Raw genomic sequence first — 22,307 nt, 5'->3', positions numbered from 1 at the left:
TGTGTGTGTGTGTGTGTGTGTGTGTTTAGGTAAGACTGTACAGAGTTTGTGTATTTCAAAAGATGTGATTGACTCAAGGAGCACAACTACAGACCAATAAGTGTAAAAGCTTTTTTATTTATTCAGAGTTTGAATAAAATCCTACAGTGAGTATCAGAAACACACAAAATGATCAATTCTCTGGATGTCTGAAGCTAAAACACCCACCAGGTTCCACGGTTATCTTCTCACTGTGAATCTGGACGAAACAAATAAAACTAAGTCCATCTTCTGGGCCCTGGTGTTAAAAGGAGAGAAGCTGTTCACTCAGGATTGTTTCAGATAAACTGGTCTGCAGCAGGGAGCAGCCAGAGCAGTGAGTGAGGCAGCAGCGCCCCCTGCTGGACACGACACAACAGAAGGCAGATTTCTGAAAGAAAAAAAAACAGCTTGAATCGAGTGAGATAGTTCCCTTGTACTGACAGCTACTAAATTAGTTCTCAAGTTATTTTAACCTGAACCGAATACTTGAATTTTGATTTGCTACTGACAGAAAGAGATCATTTCAAGCCTTGATGCAGAGCAGTACCTCTTCACGCCATGCACCTGCAAAAACACATTGAATAAATCCATCTGCATCTCCTTCAGTGGGAAGAGGAGGATGTCAAACACATTTTAGTTCAGGCCAAATCCATCTTGAGTGACTCAGACTGGTAACATAGTGCCATAATAGCCTTTACATTTAAACTTTACAATTTTATATCGTTGTGAATTTATCCATTTTATATTATGTTGTTATATATAGCCCATCGAGTAAATTGCATATTGCAATGGATTATTGTATTATATACTGCTAATTTCAGAGGTTTATGACACATTTCAGTGTCTTTCCTGTTATATATTGCACATTTTGCAGTGGCATGTTGTATTAGATATTGCACATTTCTCTTTTTTGGTTTGTAATTTAAATATAGTGCCCTTTTATCTTGCCTACATTCTGTCTTTATTATTTTAATTCTTTTTGGGATGAAGTATGTTGTCTTTATTCTCTGTTCTTTATTCAAGGTGATATACAGTCTGTCTATATCTAGCTACACCATCGCAAGAGTGAATGAATTTGGATTCTACTCTGTGTTTTTTAAGTAAATCAGAATTGACAACAAAGCTGACTTTCACTCTGATTGGCTGGAGGCGGGTTACACCCTGGAAAGGTCATTGAGTGTAGATTAGATAAATAGATGAAAGATGAAAGAAACGCCTGGTGATAAAAAGGCAGACATTTGAACAAAGGCTATATCACTGTCATAACTAGACATCAGGGGGGAAAAGTCAATGCCAGTTCAGTTTATTTATGGAGAGGACATTCCAAACGAAAGTGGGATTTTTAAAAAAAAAATATTATTCCACTGGGATATATTGATTAAAAGTAGGCAAAATCCAAAAAGTTGAGCCCTAAGTTTTCATACGATTTCATAGCTGACTTATTAAAATACAGTCTTATAGTTCCATACAAAAAGAGCATCTTATCAATCACTATTAATCCACGTGCTCGACTGACGTTCCTACGTCTTCATTGACTTCAGTTGCACGACGTGATGACGACACACGCAACAGATTCCAGTGCGTTCCAGTACAGTTTGTAAAGTTGGAATTATGACAACTAAAAGAGTTCGTTTGCTGAATTCCCATAGAGTGAGGCATTTCAGTTGAAATATGTATATACAGGTTTACATTTGATCCACATTTAATGAATTTTGCAATTGATTAAAAATAATAATCGAAATAATAATAATGTATGTGAAAAGGAAAAGTAATTCTAAAAATAATAAAAATATTTACTTTTATTAGATTTTTTAAAAGATTTAAAAGATTGACATAAAATAAATTGGTCATTCTTTTCCATGAAGAAATTGTTAAAGTCAAACAAGCAGCAAGAGCGTCTCTGAGTTCTATGACTAATTCGAGCTGACGAGTTGCACCTGAACGCACCACGAAGCCCCTCCCACATCCGGAGAGAACCGCTATCTGTCAGAGGAAAACATCCCGAGAAGGAATCCGCTAGTCGGTCGCTCGTCCCCCGCTGCCGGAGCGCATTAACACGCCGTTACCTCCGGATGTCGACGCTCACAGAGAACATGCCCGGGCGGAGGTAACCGTGTCCGGACTGCTGCTGCGCTCTCAGCCGGCTGAAGGACGCACGGGCGCAGATGGAGAGGCCGGCCAGGCTGCTGCTGCTGTCCGAGCTCCGCGTCAGAAACGCCGCGTACGATGTGAGCCTGTGCCGGTCCCTGCTCACCTGGAAGCGACGGGCCTCCAGCCCGGTGTACCACCCGTTCAGACCCAGTAAGACTCCCGCAGACTGCGCGCTGTGTGCGTGGCCTTCAGAGCACCGCTACATCCTGCCTGATAAACAAAGAACACACACACACACACACACACACACACACACACACACACACACACACACACACACACACACTCACACTCTTACATAACATCATCCAGTCACCCAAATGCATGGAGGTCGGGAACAATAGCAAGCACTGCAGTGGTGTCAAACAGACGGCCCGCGGGCCCAAAGCGGCACCTGGCTGTAGTATTTAGTTACATAATTAAAGTAAAGTAACGTCGTGATTAAGATCTTGATACAGTTGAAGACAGAGGACAGTGTCCAGTCCTCAGACTGGGCCGTCTGAACCACACACCTGACAAGAAACACACTTTTATGTAAAAGCACTCAGAAATATGTCCAAAATAATTAAATATGTTCATGATGAAAGTTCAGAATTCGGATTCATGACCGGTTCACGTTACGTTCACACGGCATCCCATGAAGATGTCAGTCCGGGGGAACGCATCAGGGAGTCATCCTGGTATTTTTAGGTTTTTCACTAAAAATAACGGCCTGTGGTTTTCTCCGTCTCTGTTGAAACGTCACAAAAAGGGAACAGCTCTGCATAGAAGAGAAAAATCAGCCCACAGATCATGCCTGTGACAGATCTTTGCTTTAAATGTAGTGGAGTTTACAGATAATTTTATTTTATTTTTGTGACGCCTTTAGTCCTCATCCATTTCCACCACCCGAGGTGAGGGTGGGGAAGTAGGACAAACTGTAAGCTGAGATCTTTTGCATTCAGTCAGGTACAGTGACCTGACAGCATAAAAGACGTTAGAACCAAGAATATTGAATTTTCTCTCTCCAGCAGAAGAGAACCAACCATCCTTCTGTGGCAGCATGCTGGATTCCGTGTTTTAGGGAGGAGACAAACTGTCCTGAGCTGCATGCGATGGATGGAAATGTCTTGATTTGAATATTGAAAGCAGCTGATATAAAGCTTCAGACTTCAGACTGCTGCTGCGGCTGAAGCTGTGTGTTGTGATTGTGTTTCAGCTGTGAATTTTTAATGTGTGTTCTTGTTTCCAGCTCCTGCTGAGAGCCGTTTTCACTTCAATCCTCCGTCCCTCTGTGTGTTTGGACTTTATTATACTGGTTAAGTGTGCGACAGTTCTCATGAATGTTGCTGTTTAGGCGTCACTATGTTTGGGGTTTGTCGTCTCAAATCACGGTGCTTTTCCAGTTTCAACACAGTAGCGTCCTGTTAGTTCGTATGAAATAATGACATATAAAACACTGAGTTCTTCTCGCCAGAATGTGAATCACTGAAACAACTTCCCTGAATCAGGTTTATTAAACCAGCAGGAGCATCTTTGGTTGGTAACTGTGTGGTTCTTCTGCAGGATTTTGCGTCCCTTCGCTCCGTCGCCACGCGGACTCAGGTAGGAGACGTAGCTCCCACAATGCAGTGGGCCTCCTCCTGCCGGGCCGGAGGCGTAGTCGTAGCGCTGCTGCACTTCGCTACATGTTTCTGCGTTTGATGGTCAAACTGGAGCGCCGGTTTTATTTCCAAAATGTGATTTTTTTGGAATAAACAGTGTAGTTTTCATGGTGCCGAGTCCATCAACATCGGCGCCCGCAGAAACATGCGGCCCTGTACTTCCTGGTTCAGTGTGTGCTGTTGTAGCGTAGCGGCTGTAGTCTGTAGTTTCCAGTCTGTGGTTCGCTGCTGTGATGATGTTTCCCAGACCTGCTTTCTCCAGTGGAACGCAGGTATCACTGCGAATGACGTCAGAGGGGATGAGCGCTGGTGGTTTCCATGGAAACGACAGCGTGGCTTCACTCCCGGGGTTGATGGGAGCGTCAGAGGCCTCCGTTCAGCTCCGACCATCAGAGTTTTTAGAGCTGCTCCATTCCAACATGTTTCTGTTTCACTTCAGTAAAGTGGCGTCCGCTGGCCGCAGACAGCCGGCGGCGTCTTCACTTCCTGCAGAGAGAAACGCGTCCAGCAACCTGTCGTCCGTCTGTCCAGGTGTGAGCCACGCCGTGTCGGTGGCAGAGATCATCTCCGTCCGCGAGGAGGAGGAGGAGAAGAGCGGCGGCCGGCGCCGGGACGATGGCAGCTGGAGGAAAATCCAGGAGGGGGAGGGGGAGGGGGAGGGGCCGGACTGCAGGCAGGCCTTCACAGGTACACACTGCTGGAGACACACACACTGCTGGACACACACACTGCTGGAGACACACACACTGCTGGAGACACACACACTGCTGGAGACACACACACTGCTGGAGACACACACACTGCTGGACACACACACTGCTGGAGACACACACACTGCTGGAGACACACACACTGCTGGAGACACACACACTGCTGGAGACACACACACTGCTCAGCCTGTCAGCTGTGTAGCTCTTCTGAAACAGAAGCTCCGGTGTGTCTTCTTGCTGAAGTGTGTGTCCCGGCGTGTGTGTGTGTGTGTGTGTCCAGTGTCGTACGTGGAGCGGGGTCGGCAGCACCGCTGGCGGTGTGCCCAGGTCACCTTCACCTGCCCCACCGAGGCGTCGTGTCAGCGCTGGGTCGCCGGCATCCGAGAGCTGCTCGCCGCTAACGGTGAGACTCCGCCTCTGTCGCCGAGCCGCTTGGTCCTGAAGCGTGTGTGTGTGTGTGTGACGTGTGAGTGTGTGTGTGTTCGCGCCGACAGCCAGCAGACCCAGACGCCTCCTGGTCTACATCAACCCGTACGGCGGGAAGAAGCAGGGCAAGCGGATCTACGAGCAGAAGGTGGCGCCGCTGTTCGCCCGCGCCGGCGTCTCCACGCACGTCATCGGTGCGTCCTCACTTCCTGTCCCCGTCCCCCGCCTCGCGGAGCACACCCGTCACCAAAGTGTGTGTCTGTTTCCGCAGTGACGGAGTACGCCAACCACGCCAGGGACCACCTGAGGACGGAGGCGGAGCTGAAGCAGTTTGACGGGTGAGAACGGACAGACGGAGGCGTCCGTGACAGGAAGCCTGAATGAACGAATGTCTGACCTCTGACCCCTCTCAGCGTGGTGTGTGTCGGAGGCGACGGCATGTTCAGCGAGATCATCCACGGCCTGATCTGGCGGACGCAGGTGGACGGCAGCGTGGATCCCGGCTGCCCCGACGAGACGCTGTCGCCCTGCTCGCTGCGCGTCGGGATCATCCCGGCAGGTCGGCCCTCTTCCATGAACCTGCGGTGTTGTGCTGCTTTTCTTTCTAAAGCCGTAAACATGACGTAATGTTCTCCTCCCAGGGTCGACGGACTGCATCTGCTTCGCCACGGTGGGCACCAACGACCCCGTGACCTCTGCCCTGCACATCATCGTAGGTCAGTCGCACTGCGGCGCTCCTGACGACTCATGATCCGGAGGTCAGGCGGCCACAGAAACCTGCTTTCAGCTCTCAGAACTGCTTTCCTATAGTTTACAGTATGAGTGTCAAACATGAGGCCCGTGGGCCAAAACCGGCCTGTAGGAGCTCCAGTGTATCCCAACAAGCCACCAAGTGAATGGTCAAGATTTCAAAGAAAACATGGATTATTTTCAGCAGATTTCCACCCTCAGCGGCGCCCAGATTCTCTGAAAACACCACATCTATACACAGCTATATCTAGCTAGCGTTAGCCTCAAAGCAGTGCTGTCAGGGTGTGTTTGTAAAAACTCCCATAATGCAGCGGTTTTCTGGACGTTTCACTGTATTTTGGACCAGAGGGTTTCATTAATGTTGGCTTTATGTTGATATTGTGATATTTTTCTGTGGCTTTGGCTTTGTGAAAATATAGAGATTTTTTTTAATCACGTATCCTTTTTGCAAGCAACAGAGTAAAACTTTAAAGTTTAAATGTAAAGGTTATTGTGCCTCTTTTCAGTGACCCGGCCTCATCGAGACGATATTTGGTTTAGTTATTAGTTATTATTAATATTTTCATTGGTTTTTCTTTAGTCATTTTTTCTTTAATATGTATTTGGTTATAAGTGAGTAAAGTCATAGTGTGTGTGTGCGTGTGTGCGTGTGTGTGTGTGTGCGTGCGCGCGTGTGTTTGCGCGTGCGTGTGCGCGTGTGCGTGTGCAGGAGACTCCCAGGCCATGGACGTGTGCTCCATCCACCACAACAACACCTTCCTGCGCTACTCCGTCTCGCTGCTGGGATACGGTTTCTACGGCGACGTGCTGACCGACAGTGAGAGGAAGCGGTGGATGGGCCCGGCCCGATACGACCTGTCAGGTCTGAGTTCGGTCCTCCGCCCCGCCGCCTCTCCGGGACCCGCCGTTAACTTGCTTGACGTTGCAGGTCTGAAGATGTTCCTCACTCATCATTACTACGAGGGAACCGTCTCCTACCTGCCCGCCAGAGGCATCCTGGGAACGCCGCGAGACGGCGCCAGGTGTCGATCTGGGTGAGAGAAATGGGAAAGGCTAGCTCTAGCTAACGGGTAGCGCTGCAGGATGTTTTCTACGTTCATTTTCTCAACCTGTCCACGTCCATTACCACCAGTAAACTTATTCTAAGCCTCTAAATGTACTTGGAGACAATATCTTTTCTCTCTTTTGTGATTTTTCCAGTAATCTTTGTGTCCTTGTACTTTCGCAGCTGTGTGGTTTGTCAGCACAACGGGCAGCTGCTCTCAGAGAAGGCTGAGAGGTACGAGACGGAGAAGCAGTCGGACGATGGTGAGTCCGACAGACGCTCGTCCTGAGCTCAGTTTGTATTGAGACTGGATGTGTTCTGGTCTCATTCCTGTGTCCCATTATTGGAGAGAAAAAACCTGTGTGGTCTTTAAATAGAGCCCTGAGGGACACCACGTTAAAAGATTATAATAGGTAAATGCATTAATTTGCATTGAGCTGTCTTTGAGTGTTCATGGAATCAGCCTTGGCGATTTCTTTCCTGATTTGTTGATGATCTGAGAGTCTTCATTAAAGTCAGGAGAACTTTTGCACTGTCAAGAACAGCCTGAGGCCTCGTGTGCACGGCGACGTTTCTGGTGAAAACCCATCGTTTTAGTTTTGGTATGAGAACATTTTCTCATTTACACGATGCTTTCAATGAAATCGCGTCATTTTTAGGTTTTCATTTCAGAAAGGTTTTGTATTTATGCTACAACTTTGTGAAAACGATGTCCGTTTCTGTTCAAAACGATGTAGTTAACACGCCACGTAAACAGACCTCCAAAACACACACTTTTCTGTTTCCACTTGCTAACTGGGATTTTTGTTTCAGAGAGTGACGGCGAGTGGAGGACGATCCGAGGGAAGTTCCTCGCCATCAACGCTGCCAGTATGAGCTGTGCTTGTCCCCGCAGCCCGAAAGGCCTTTCTCCCGCCGCCCACCTGGCCGACGGCACCACCGACCTCATCCTGGTCCGGAAGTGTTCCCGCTTCAACTTCCTGCGACACCTCCTCCGACACACCAGCAAGGACGACCAGGTACCGCCGTCCGGCCGTCTGCGGGGCCGCTGGGCGCCACGCTCCAGAAATGACCCCCTCCTCTCCCCACCTCTCAGTTCGACCTCACCTTCGTGGAGGTCCACCGCGTCCGCCGCTTCCGCTTCACGCCGCGCCACTGCCAGAGCGACTCGGACCTGGAGCTGGACCTGCGGGAGAACAACAAGGGTCAGATCTTCAGCCAGATCTGCACCGACCACCCGGCTTGTGGCTGCGCGCCCGCCTACAGCAGCTGGAACTGCGACGGGGAGATCCTGACCCACACGGCCATCGACGTCAGGTACCGTCACTCTGCACGCCGTCCAGTGAAACGAACCGTCTAGAAAACACTCTCTTCATCTTTTATTTTTTTTTCCCAGAGTGCACTGCCAGTTGATCAAGCTGTTTGCACGAGGGATCGAAGAGCCGACCGTGTTCGAGGACCTCAGCAACCCCTGTGCAATATAACCCCCCCACCCCCACCTGCCCCGTCAGACACTGGAACCCTCCACCCGTCTCCGGCCGCCGCCGCCGCCTTCATCTCTGCCCCTCATGGCTCGCCGCCGTCACTCTGTCAGCAGCATGGACAAAAACTTGCCGGTTCTCTGCGGGTCTGACAGCTCAGAGCGGATCTCCACATAAAGTGATAAGTAGCTCAACCGATTGGAAAACCAGCACTGTTGGAAATGAGGAACTTCCCTCTCGTTGAGGCTGTCGGTGTTTTCTGGAGCGACCGGTTGGCGTCTGGAAGCGTCTTGGTTCAAAACTGAACCCTGATCCTCAAACGTCCCTCTTCTACCAAAGGTCAAAGCAGAAGTCCAGCTCTTCTTCCTCTGTTTCCAGATGGTTTGGATGTTTCAGAGTTTCCTTTACGTCCGTTTGGATTCAGACCGGTTCAGTCTTGTTGGTTCTTGACCGGTCTGTCCAGTCTCTGCACCGTTTACTGTCGTAGTCCAGTCTTTTCTGATCGAGTTCCACGTGTCGAACCCTGAGCTAAATGCAGGGCTCATCGGTCCAGGTGGATTCTCCGCACTCACCTGTTGTCATTTCTGTCACCAACCTGGTTTTTACGACAACGCGATCCTTTAAAAGACGTTAAACTCTGAAGTACCGTACAGCTCCAGGACCAGGGGCTGGAGTTTGGATCATTTAACTGTTTCCACACATCTGAACGTGTTTCAGTCTTTGACTGACAAGACTTGAATCGGGCTTGTGTGTCACTGTTACCTGATCGAGGCCAAGCAGGAGAGTTGGACCGCTGCTGGATCTGGACCTGATCTATCAGGATCTCAGGTCTTGTTGATGTCTGATGGGTATTTAGACCTCTTCTTGTCATGATCTGGACCTCAGAGCCATGGCGATGTTGTGGCTTTGGGTTTAAGGTTCTATTTGAGGGATTCCTGTCTCTTCTCGGTTCTCACCAGTTGTGGTCGGAGCACTTTGTTTGGAACTTATCAACTTTATGACTTGTTCTCTGGTCGTCTTTGTCTTTCCTGAACTGGAACTTGTCAAGAACTCGACTCTTGATTCAGTTACACACTTCAAAGTCTTAAATCACCTCACTCTAGAGACTTTTTCTGGTCTTTTGAAAGTATTTCTTAGTTTCAACCCTCAGTCTCCTGTGATCCGGAGCTGGGCTCCTGATCGGGAACAAGCTGGGAAAGCGTCACGTCCTTCAGTTCTGGTGTTGTTCTGGGTGTTGATGGGACTTACTGTAAACAGTCGGCCTCTGCTTTTGGCTTTTGTGTCATGGAGTCTGGTGGACCTGAATGTCTTGTCTTCCACATTTTGAAGTTGGTGATAAATTCCTCATTCTTTAGCTTTTTGAGATGATCAGTTGGGATTTTTGGAATCTGGCGAAACTCTCCCGGTTCGGTATTTTTTCAGTCTATGAGTGAACGAGACATTGTTACTTGTTGATAATCCTCATCTGGAGCTGTTTGCTGCATGTTTTGAAGCTGTCCAGACGCCTGCTGCTCGCTCCCGGGGGTTCGGGGTTAATCGGGTAGATCTGCAGCACGTGGCGCCTCCTGACGCCATGAGAGGAGGATTTCTTAGATCCTGCAGAGTTCCTCATTTCCGACGCCTCTCAGGGCCGCCTGAGCTCCGTCGTAGCTTTCAGATCTTATTTTTTACAGACTTCAGAAACGCTCAGCCTGAAAATGTGACTCGAGGAGGTTTTGTGTCAAACTGCTGGCAGCTCAGAAAGCTGAACACACCAATGCTGTTGATCTTCCATTCCTGCTCCATATGCAGCTGAAGCCTCCAGATAATCAGCTGAACCTCCGAACAAATGTGTGTTTTCACTTGGTTTCAGCGATCGGACGTGTGCAGACGATGCCAGTAGCAGCTGTCAGCTTTATCCTCATCTCAAAGCAACAGTTTGGATCCTTTCAAACGGGGTCGTATGTGGTGAATATGGTATCTGTGGGGGGGGGCGGTGAAGATCAGGGGGTCTGCAGCCTCTACTAAACAAACCTTTATCTGGTTTTAACTGTGTTGCTCTGCAAACAGTCAAAAGGACGTTTTCCTTTCGCTGTAATCAATGCGGCTTTAGCTGTTTGTTAAATATTGGCAGAAAAATGAGAAAATGTGACGTTGAAAGAACTAAAAGTGCCAACACAGCCGAAAGAAGCTAAACCAGCATTCTGACGTCGGTCAGCAGGTTTATCTAAAAAAAAAACTTTTTACATTTCATATGTGCATCACAAACTAGTTTTACTAAATTAACTAAAAAAATAAAAGAAATTACAGATATGTGAAAGTTTCAAAGCTTTTATTTTGATGCTTAAATATTTTTAAGTGGTTGCAGAAGAATTTAATTTGATAAAATGAAACAATTGTGCAAACTTCTTTTTTGGCCGTAAAGGCCGCAGACCTCTGCTGCAGAGCGGCTCACTGTACCACCGTGTGGCAGGAAGTCACATTGCAAGACAGGTTGTTGGGTTTAGAATGTTGCATGTGATACAGTCACATGACCCCACTTCAAAAGATCCAAACTGTTCCTTTAACGTAACCAAATACCAGCCAGGGTTCTCCCATGTAGCCGCTTGTCTGATCTCTTCTCTTGTAGCTCGTTCAAAAACCGATTTTACCAAAACCGGTCAAAAAGAGCAATGCAGACCTGTTTCAGCAGAGGTCAAAGGTCACAGACTTGTTCAGACTTCTGGTCCAGGTCAGCTTTATCATGATGATTCTTCTCTCGCATAAATGTACAATCACTCAGCTGGAAAACCCACAAAACGAACCAAATGGTGAGGAAGGAGTGAAGTGGAATATCATTAGGAAACTGTAAGGAGTATTTATTTACATTTAGCTGCTTTAATCACAACTGAGAAATTCATTTAGGTGGTTTTTTAAAAGAAATATTTCATGCTGGACTGATGTTCAATGCTAACATGCTAAATAGCTCAAACAAGCATCCAATCATATGGAAAATTGTTAGCTTTTTAAAAACGTTACAGTTGTTTAAATGTGTAGAATGATAAATCTGAGCTTCATGTAGCATCAAAGTAAAGCAGGTCAAAGGTTTTTAATCGTTGGAAAAGTTTTAAGCTGTTGATTTTCCTCTGGCCACCAGAGGGCGCCATTAAATGGAGTGCGGACAGTCGATCTTACCATTCAATTACGGTTTCCTGCAGACTGTCTGAGCAAATACTGCCAGAGAGTGAAGTTCTGACTGAAAGCTGGATTCAAGTCCTCGGCTCTGTCATGCTAATCTGACGTCTCAGCGAAGACAAAGCCGTGAAACCACAGCGGACTCTTTAAAAGCTCACCTCCATGTCTAACTCCAGAATACAGCGATACACCCCATCATGTGACCACTGAACCACAGTATAATCCTGCTGCAACAACCACAAAAAAAAAAAAATCCCCTTTTTTGCTGTATTTCATTAAGAAATGTAACAAAAAAGTGGAAAAAAAAAAGTAGTGTAAATAAGAACGAGATTTGACAGATGTGATTTTAGTCTGGACACTAGAGTCCGCTTCACTGTCTCCAGCTTTTAAAACCAAATAGCAGGCGGTCGTCTTCATCCCCTCAGAGCGCCGCGACGTCTGGAAGAGCGGACATGGAGCAGTCCAGATGTTACGGTGCGAAATGCAGCTGTCTGCACTTTTATTTTTTGGAATCTTTGTTGGCAGTATTCATGCTGGACTCTTCTGGTTTCTCAGTTTGAAGTTTCTCTGTGAAGAATCGGTCGACCTCCCGCCGTCCTCCGAGCTGTACCTTCCTTTCTGCTGTAGCTGTTACATTATCAGGAATTAAAGATATTTTCAACACCAGACTCATTATTGCTTCTGGCGATCATGTGACCAAACGTTGATGATTTTCACTTTTTTTTTTAATCAGACTTCATTTTGTCACTCCATCCATTTTCAGAAACAAGCACTCAGATGTTTTTTACACATTTTCAAGAGAAAACGTAGAACTTTCATTGTCTTTTGCTGTGTTTACATGAAAACAGAGCTATTAGCCACTGACAATGCAACTACATTCTCTGCTTTTCAAAAATGACAAAAAATCAGAGTTTACACAGTAAAAGATGTCAAGCATCGAAGCATTCAGAGCATTTGGAGAAACTTTTTAGTCTTTAGCTGTCTGAAAGTGAAAGTGTTTAAAACTGAATGATCACAGCTTCAAACACTGAGTATCAAAATCACACGAGAAGGAAATGCAAGAAAAGTTTAGTGCAACAAAAACATGGAAAGTGAAAATAAATCCTACATTTATTTAACGATTCTAACCAGTAAGAAATAAATACATTCGATTAAAAAACAAACTATAGGGAGTAAATTCTTCTTTTAAAAAAGAAAACTATTTACAAAGCAGACAATAAGGGAAACGTAGATATGAAACACAAGGAAGAAGGAAAACATGTAAGCTTAATAAACCCTGTCATTAAGGAATAGTTTAAAACAAACTTCACTTACAGGCTGCAGGAACCAGTAATGTAATGACCTCCAGTAATGTCAGAATATTGTCAGTTTTGATTTTGTAAAGCCAGTAATGTAATAAAAGCAAACATTTTCTCCTACAAAAATGGAGAAATCTTCATGGACCATCCACTCTGTTTTCGATAAACTGAACATGAATGTGAGCACTGCGTCCTTCTCACCAGAACATAAATCACTGAAACAGCTTCTCTAAATCAGGTTTAGTAAAAAGACATGAGCATCTCTGGTTGGTAACTGTGTGGTTCTTCTGCAGGATTTTGCGTCCTTTCATTCCGTCACCACCCGGACTCAGATAGGAGCCATAGCTCCCACAATGCAGTGGGCCTCCTCCTCCGCCTGCCAGGCTGGAGGTGTAGTCGTGTAGTCGTTTGATTTTTAAGATACACAAAATGAAAGATGACAAACTAATTCACCCTTCAAACCGTGACACTGAAAAATATTTTATTTCTCTACTTTCCAAAACTTCAAATACAGATAAAAAGAAACACATGAAATTAAATAAAGGTGTTAGTTTTAGGAAAACTTTAAAACCACCACCTCCTTCAGCGTCTTCTTCTCCACCAAACACATGGAGCGTCCAGCGCGAGCCGTCCGGCCGACACGGTGGACGTGGTGTTTCAGCCTGGAGGGCCTGAAGAAGGTGATCACCACTTTGACTTTGTCCAGACCTCGACTTGACCTGTTGGCCTCCAGAATGTTCATCTTCTCGTCTTTGTAAAGCCTCTGGTTCCCCGGCCTCTGGTTCCCCGGCCTCTGGTTCTCTGGCCTCTGGCTCCCCGGCCTCTGGTTCTCCGGCCTCTGGTTCTCCGGCCTCTGGTTCCCTGGCCTCTGGTTCCCCGGCCTCTGGTTCTCCGGCCTCTGGCTCCCCGGCCTCTGGTTCCCCGGCCTCTGGTTCCCTGGCCTCTGGTTCTCTGGCCTCTGGTTCTCCGGCCTCTGGTTCTCCGGCCTCTGGTTCTCCGGCCTCTGGCTCCCCGGCCTCTGGTTCCCTGGCCTCTGGTTCTCTGGCCTCTGGCTCCCCGGCCTCTGGTTCTCCGGCCTCTGGTTCCCCGGCCTCTGGTTCTCCGGCCTCTGGCTCCCCGGCCTCTGGTTCCCTGGCCTCTGGTTCTCTGGCCTCTGGCTCCCCGGCCTCTGGTTCTCCGGCCTCTGGTTCTCCGGCCTCTGGTTCTCCGGCCTCTGGCTCCCCGGCCTCTGGTTCCCCGGCCTCTGGTTCTCCGGCCTCTGGCTCCCCGGCCTCTGGTTCCCCGGCCTCTGGTTCTCCGGCCTCTGGCTCCCCGGCCTCTGGTTCCCTGGCCTCTGGTTCTCTGGCCTCTGGCTCCCCGGCCTCTGGTTCTCTGGCCTCTGGCTCCCCGGCCTCTGGCTCCCCGGCCTCTGGTTCTCCGGCCTCTGGCTCCCCAGCCTCTGGTTCCCCGGCCTCTGGTTCTGGCCCAGAATGCAGCCTGTGAGCCAGTTTCCTGGTGTGAGTGACCAACATGAGGTGATCCTGGAAGGTCAGAGTCAGTGTGCGGCCGTCACGACTTCTCATTCTGAGAAACTGCTGCCGCAGGAAGGAAGCCTAGTGGGTGTTGCTGTTGTTCACTGAAGCGAAACTCTGCCTCCTCCTCACCATCATCATCAGCAGCAGCAGGTTTGACTTCCTCATTGGAATCTTCATCTTCATCGTCCTTCGCCGATGCGTCCTTTCTCCTCAGCCTTCCTCTTCTGTTTCATGGATCAAGGTCGTCACACTTGCCTTGTTCTTGAGCTGCTTCATCACCCAGTGTCTGCATTTCTACTCATCCTGCTCCCCCTAGTGGTCAAAGTATAGAAACGCCGTATGGCTCCACCCGTCATGTTTTCACATCGTTCTAAACTGTCCGGTAGATTATCTCTCACCGCTGTCTTGTTTTTTTCTTCTCCTCCACCTCCTTTCTCTTCTTTCTCTTCTGGCTTCCAGATGAGTAACTCTGCTCAATGATGCCTGAACGTCTATTTTTTGCCTGCAGCATTAATCGTGTGTGGTTTTTGTTTTTTTTTGTTTTTTTTTTTAGGAACCACATGTCAGACTCCAGTGGGGCCCCCTTGTGGGAGATTCCGGTAACGGTGTTGTTTGCACTTTCCTGCACTGACTGTCACAGATAGAATTAAAATGGGCGCTTGCACAGCCGACTTGGGGCCCCCAAGTTTGCCTGCCTTTGCTGCAGTTGAGATGTTTTTGTTTTGTTTTGTTTTTTTTTTGGCCAACTGTACTTGGCCAATAAAAATGATTCTGATGAACTGTGTAAATAAGGAAACGACACAGAGCTTATTGGAAATGGGATTGACTTTTTTTTCTTTCGAAAAACGTGATGTAAGAATAATTCTGGTGGATTATGATTATTTTCAGTTGAAGTACAATTTAGTACAGGCTGATGGTTATTATGGTAACTGTCAACGATAAAACTACAAACTTTTGGAGAAGATGGACCGGGGCCAGGACGAGGAGGATCTGGACTGGGAGTCATGACACTCTAGAGGAAAACATTCTTACTGCATCCATCGAGCGGGAGCAGAACTCCTCCAGTCTTTGCTCCGGCCGTGGTGCACATGTGTGTAGTCGTGTTTCCAGTAGAAATCCCCCCAACCTGCCCCGTTAAACGGGCGAGGCACGCGATGGGGAGCAAACATGGCAGGGCCGGCCCGGGCGTCTGAGGCGCCCTAAACGAGCCCGAGACGAGCGCCCTGTGGGTTGCTGAGCAGTGCCGAGAGTTGTTGAGGGCGGGGGGGTTAGGAGCTAGATATGAATGGGAGTCAATGGAAGGTCCCCACGAGGATAGAGAGATAGATTGTGTGTGTGTGTGTGTGTGTGTGTGTGTGTGTGTTTGTGTGTGTGTTTCCAGATTGTGTTTTTGTTGATTTGTTGTCGAGATGTTTGTTCCACATTTAAAAAACGTGTTGTTTAGAATGTTGTTTTTGTTTTGTTATTGTCAAGACGTCCCGTCAGTTGTTCTCGTGTGTTCAGGTGTGTCTTGTCTTGTCTCCACTCGAGGCCGCTGTTCCGTCGGATCAGCTTACCTCATAGTTCCGACTGAACAGCGGGTCTTCATCGTCGTTCCGTAATTAAGGCGACATGTCCAGCATATGAACACCTGCCAACAGTCTTAAGATCCATTTTGAATTAATTTTTTGTGTAAGCAGTGTTAAAACTGGAGCCAAATTCATTGTTTTGCATTTGATAGTAATTGAGAGTATAGATGTGTTAAAAGAAACATTTGTGTTTACTGTGTTGACGAAAATGCATAACCCGGTAATATCAACTTTCAAAGCAGACTTGATTTGGGCTGCCAGTTAAATGATGCCGCTGTGCTGCTTGATGAAGCTTCATTAGTCGGACTGAAGCCAGAGGTGTTGGAGGAAACAGTTTTCACTCAGTCGGTGTGGGACCGGGGACTCAGTGCTCGGTTCGGTTACGTTGATCTGACACTGAGTTTTGTCTCCAGTTTGTTCTCCTGCACTGCAGCACTCCCTACTCGCCCTGCCCTGACCCCAGCCTGACCCCACCCTGACCCCGCCCCGACCCCTGACCCCTGCTCCAAGCTGGTACCCCACACTGGAGGACACACTGAAGACTCCTGCAGTGGATTAAGTTTCATTGGAGCGCCCCTCTCTGCCGGAGCCTCAGACCCGAGCCCTGACAGGACGTCCCGCTCAGCAGATTTCAAGCCCGGATCTCGGTGTGGTTCATCTGTTCTGCGTGTTCTGGAGGACAACATAGAACACAGTCCCACCTGCTGAGATCAGATTAGTATCAACTGAGTGCAAACAAGCAAAAACTGATTAAAAAAATAAAAAAAAACTTCCCGACATGTGTCTGTGGATCGATACTCTGTGATACAGTGTTAATGATTTTCATGAGAGCAAACAGCTCGGGGCTCCTGCAGGCAATTAGGCCTCATTAAGGAAGCGCCGGACTGAGAGCTGAGGAAGTCAACAGCGTGAGGCGGCAGCTCCGGTCCGGCCCGGCCCTGTGGACTCGGCAAACAGTCCCACTGATAAGGTCAGAGGGACCAGAGGCCGGATCGATACCGGGGGGGTACAAAACCAGGGCCGGGTGGAGCCCGGCAGACAGTACACAGGTGGGAGCTGCTCCACGGCCAGGACCGGTCCAGGTGAGCCACCGCTTCCCCATCGACCACAACATTATGACCGCTGACCGGTGGTTTAGGTTTAGTGGGTTTGAGGGTCCGAGCAGCTCGGATCTCCACAGGGATCAGGGTCGATCTGGAGGGAATACGAGGCAGGAAGAGCTGGGGAAGGTAATAGAATGATGGGAGACAGTCTGGTTGATCCACAGACGAGCTCCAACTGCCGAGGGATTTCTGACAGAACTCAAATATCCTGACTGAACTGACTGAAATGTAATGATTTAAAATGTCCAGTTTGCTCCTCAACATGTTGAACATGGGTGAAACTCTAACTAGAACAGGTTCCAAACTTTTCCCTCCTTTTCTATGTAGATCACCTTATGATTATTATGATTATACACCAGTTTTCACATTGGGGGCCTTACGCTTAGTTTATTATTTCATTCTTTCATCACTCAGCCAAAGCGAGCTCATCTTTAATAAGATGTATTCAGGGTTTGGATTGGATTCATTGGATAAATAGATTTTCTTCTTTGAGTCTGTTTATATGAGTTTTCTTTTTCCTTATTAAAGATTCAATATACTTTAAGGACAGTTCTAAAGTATATTATTTTACAGTCTCTTTCTTTAAATCTTGTTTTACTTGTATCTATTTATCTTTTTATTAAATTTTCCAATCATATCCAGGGATAGATGAAACATATCACAGATTAAAAAAAAAAAGTAAAAAGTAAAATGTCAACTTCCTACCTTTAAATATTTTTGTTCTTTAAATTATTTGTACTTTTGTAAATGTGCAACTTTAGCTGTACTTCACTACAACATGGACTCTATATACACTTAATTCAACATCTTTTAAAATATGTTCCCAAATGAATACGCTCATAGTTTGAGTTTGTTTTCAGACTTTTCAATTTCATTTTGTGAATTACTTGAATAATTCACTGGAGAACATTACTGTCCAATTTTTGATTTTTGTTCACAAAAACAATTTACCATCAAATCATTCATGTACTCTAATAAATGAGATTTAAAAACTGTAAAATGTGTTGAAAGGGAAACTAATTAGTTCAGTATTTTTAACTGCAGGAGCTGAACTTTAGTACATAGCTTTTTTCTTTTTCTGTTCTTATTTTCCCCATTTTTTTTCTTTTTGTCTTATTTTCCCTCATTTGATTTTTCTTCTCTTTTTGTTTTCTCTATTCCCTTGTTTTTTTTTGTACTTTAGTATCAATCTTAACATCTCTTTTCACTTCATGTTTATTTTCTTTTGCACCACTTCATGCATCGTTCCTTGAAAGTGGAGAAAATATATTTTAAAATAACCGTTAGTTAATTACAGTATTTCAGAATTTGAGTTGTGATTGTAAAATGTCCTCATATGTAGATTTTCACAGTGCGTCCATTCATCTCCACAGGACATCATCTTCTTCTTCATCTTCGCCTTCATCAACCTCATCATCCTCACGATGCCGTCCGTCAGTGTGACCCAGGTGTTTCTTGTGCTGGCCGTCCTCAACCTCACCGCGTCACTTCCTGTCAGGTAGCGTCACGCCGCTCCAAGTCCAACTCCTGAAGTCAGGCTGAGAAACAGGAGAAACAGGAGAAACAGGAGAAACAGGAGAAACAGGAGAAACAGCCTCATGTCTTCATGTCAACAGGGACGAACTGGAGGTGGACGACTTCCTGAGTCAGATCCGGCAGTCTGACGGTCCGCGGCCGCCGCCGGACGCTCTGCTCGAGGCCACGCTCAGGTCAGCCACACACACCTTTCAGCTCACGCTCCACACACACACACACACACACACACACAAACAAACACACACACACACACACACACACACACACACACACACACGTCTCTGAAAAGCTGCGTCCACAGTGTGTGACGCTGGACGTCTGTGTTTCAGGCGCCTGGTGTCTTCGGGCCTGGAGCGCCGGAGGCAGCTGGGAGACATCGAGTTCTCCAACAGATACGCAGAGTTTCTACGGTCCAAAGCCAAACACAGCTCCATCTGCGCCTTCCTGCGCCGCATGCAGGCGGCCAAGAAGAGGTGACTCCACGTGCCCTCTTCTCTAGAACAGGATCAACTTTGGTCTTTTTAAATGTTTTTTTAGTCATGTGGCTTATATTAAGAAGCAACTTACATATCAACATCTCTGGTATGTACTATCTGTGACCTCTAGATGTCACTGTTTGGCAGCAGAAAGCTGCAACAGCAACATAGAAAAAAATCATTTACTGCTGCATTAGACTGACAGAGCCAGAGAGAAAATATCTACACAGCAGAAGGTAGAGAGAGAGAGGAGAAGCTGGAAATCACCAGAATCAGTAATAAAGCGCGTGTCTTCAGCATTTTCAGAGAATGACAAAACAGACTTCATTTACAAGGAAACCATTCTAAAAGAAAGCAGAAGTGTGGTTGTGTCTGGGAGTGGTGCCGGACCGGTGGCGTCCCTGCTGAGTGTGTGTCGTCTCTGTCCTCAGCGCCGTGGGAGGAGACGTGGAGAAGGTCAACCAGCTGCTGAGGCAGTACATGTGTCCGTCCGTCTACAACAACTGGCCCACCGACTTCTAGAAGAGACGGAGACCCGGGAGAGTCGGCACTCTGCGGACACACACGTCTCTCTGTCATTAAACAGTTCAAACCAGAAGAGCTCCGGTCTGCTGGCTTTATTGTGTCTATGATCTCTGCATTATGACCTTCTGCTGTAAAAAACAGGATTTCTTTTTTCAAGAAAAACTGCTCAAAGGAATAGGAATTCAGTTTAAACCAGCGAGTTTAAACTTGTGTGGAAGGCAAATTTCAAAAGTCATGCATTTGAGATTAAAGCCGGGCCAAGCCCTTGCAGAGGGGACGGTTTGAATGAGTTGGTGAGCAGGATGGGAGCAAATGACTCCATCACCACTGAGGTCCGGGCCACTAAGTCCTGCTGTCCGGGGTTTCTACGGAGACGGGGATGATGGTGGAGGCCTTGAAGCAGGCAGGGACATGGCATGTCTCCAGTGAGGTGTTGAAGATGTCGGTGAACACTGGAGACAGCTGAGCAGCACAGTGCTTCAGGACGGATGGAGAGACAGAATCTGTTCCACTGGCTAAAAACACAACCAGCTCAACTCTACTTTATTTCTATTGCACTTTAAAAGAACTGCTGGTGACACACAGTGCTGTACGTAGCCATGAATACTGTTGCTCTGCAAGATAAAATGCAATAAGCACAAGGAAACAATAAAACACATTTAATGAAACATTAAAAACTGGGCAGAGTCTCAGGCTGAAGTAAAAGTTAAGGAATAAAAATGTTTTTAAGATGTCTCTTAAAAATGGACAGTGAGACGGCCTGTCTGATGCACAGAGGAAGCTCATTCCACAGCTACAACAGAAAAAGCTCTGTCCCCTCTGAGCCTCCGTCTGGACCCGGGCACCTCCAGGAGCAGCTGACCTGAGCCTCCGTCTGGACCCGGGCACCTCCAGGAGCAGCTGACCTGAGCCTCCGTTTGGACCCGGGCACCTCCAGGAGCAGCTGACCTGAGCCTCCGTCTGGACCCGGGCACCTTCAGGAGCAGCTGCTGTAGAGGCGTTAATGAGAAGCGTCTTTCTTCTTTAATGGGACGTAGATCTGACTGTCGTCTGCATAACAGTGAAAAGAGCTGCCTGCTTTCTCAGGATGGAGCCCAGTGGCAGTAAATATGGTGAAAAAAGCAGTGGCCCCAACATCGAGCCCTGTGGAGCAAGGCTAACACACCTATAGAGCCTGAACCCCTGAAGTGCACGGCCTCTGATGCCGACCAGGTGCTGCAGTAGGGTAGTAAGATGTTGTGATCCACTGTGTCAAATGCAGCAGTCAGGTCCAGCAGAACCAGAACCACATAGTCACCAGAATCATTACCAGAAGGATGTGGTTTCAAACCCTGAGGAGAGCTGACTCGGTGCTCTGCACGGATCCAAAACCAGACTAGAAGACCTCTAAGATGTTATGGTTGTCCAGGTGGTTTTCCAGTTGCAGGTAGACAACCTTCTCCAGGACTTATGAAGTAAAGGGCAGCTTGGAGGCAGGCCTGCAATGATCCAGGACAGCCTGATCCAGGCCAGGTTTCTTTAGAAGGGGTTGTACCACTGCATGTTTCAAATGTACAGGGACACCAGAGGACAGACTGCTGCTAATGACAGCAAGGACAAGATGACCAATGCTGGGAAAATGTCTTCAAAGAGATGTGGGGGAACGGCGTCTCGAGGGGAACCTGAGGGCTTAATATAGAGAACCACATCCTGTAAGGATGATAAGGGAACTAGCTCCAACTCATCAATTACACCAGAGCAAGGCACAGAGCTGGAGGGTCAAGGTCAGGGGTCAAAACCAGGGTCCTGGTGGAAACAACCATATCAATGAAGCACTGAAGGAAGTTCTCGCAGGTTTCAGAGGATGGTTCTAAGCTGACAGGCTGTGGGGCGTTAAGAACTCCTTCTGAGCTGCCCGAGTTCTCTCCCTGAACCAGGGCTCAGGTTTGTCTTTAGGCTGCCTGGATTTTAATGGAGCCACCGAGTCCAGGATGGTTTGGAGTGAAACCCTGAGCCGAGCTTCTCTGGACCAGTCAGATCAGAGGTGGACACACAGATCTGCGTGAAGACACTAAAGACAGGCCAGCATATGATCAGAAAACACAACGTCACATATCTACATACCTCCAGGTCAGCAACAGAAAAGAAAAAAAAGCAACAGAACTAAAAGGTGATTTTAAAACAACTACAACAGAGAAAACAGAGAAAGAGAAACACTAATGGAGCTCAAAGAGCTTAAATAATTATAAGAAATTTAGAGGAAGGGGCAAGCAAAATGAATGCAAAATGGACAAATCCACCAAAAGTTGATTTATGGTTCAAGATTGATATTTGATTGAAAATATCATTTATGGAAAAAAATGAAAAATCTTTGATAGTGAAGGTTTCAGGGCTCAGAGCAAAGTGAGCTCAGTGGGTTCATGTTAAGAAAGTCCAGATTAAACTGTTCAAAACAAGACAAAATGCTTGAATTGCGCTCAAGACCAACAGATCTGAATGAAGGTACAGTTTTTTGTCTGCTTGATAAAAACAAACTTCAGTGAAGAACAAAACAAACTGAGTGCGACAGCAACGATACAGGATGGAGCAAATCTGATGAATCAAACTCTGGATCCTTCCTCTTCTGGTCAGGTGGATATTTCATGATGAATCTGATTGGCCAAATAAACTCGGAGGCAATTTTATGATGTAAAAAAATTCCAACATGCCAAAGGTGAAGGGAAGTAAACAGTAAACGGCTGGTGTTGTAAAGCTGAGGCGCTTTTATTGAGCTTGTTTACGTGTTCCATTGGTGTCCACCATAAATGTGAACCAGAACACTCAGAACCCGGAAGACACACAGCGAGAGAAGAGAACAAACATCTAAACAAAAACATCATCCTTTCTCCTTAGTGCCACCATGAAATGAAGTGAAATCAGTTTCTAAGG

General features: G+C 47.0%; 1 protein-coding gene across 1 annotated transcript; it reads left to right on the top strand.

Moving 5' to 3' along the window:
* Positions 1-1,995: 1,995 nt before the first annotated feature.
* On the top strand, positions 1,996-12,048 carry LOC115392318 (ceramide kinase-like). Its single transcript, XM_030096907.1, has 13 exons — positions 1,996-2,322; positions 4,347-4,502; positions 4,806-4,928; positions 5,020-5,145; positions 5,223-5,289; positions 5,365-5,510; positions 5,593-5,667; positions 6,411-6,563; positions 6,630-6,735; positions 6,930-7,009; positions 7,560-7,765; positions 7,843-8,063; positions 8,143-12,048. Exons 1-13 carry the CDS (start codon positions 2,187-2,189, stop codon positions 8,228-8,230), a joined length of 1,683 nt encoding a protein of 560 aa, XP_029952767.1. The 5' UTR covers positions 1,996-2,186; the 3' UTR covers positions 8,231-12,048.
* Positions 12,049-22,307: the final 10,259 nt, after the last annotated feature.

This window comes from Salarias fasciatus, chromosome 7, assembly GCF_902148845.1.
Source record: "Salarias fasciatus chromosome 7, fSalaFa1.1, whole genome shotgun sequence".
NCBI classification, from domain to species: Eukaryota; Metazoa; Chordata; class Actinopteri; order Blenniiformes; family Blenniidae; genus Salarias; species Salarias fasciatus.
The sequence above is the reverse complement of the archived record's forward strand: the minus strand, read 5'-3'. Positions and strand labels throughout refer to the sequence as shown.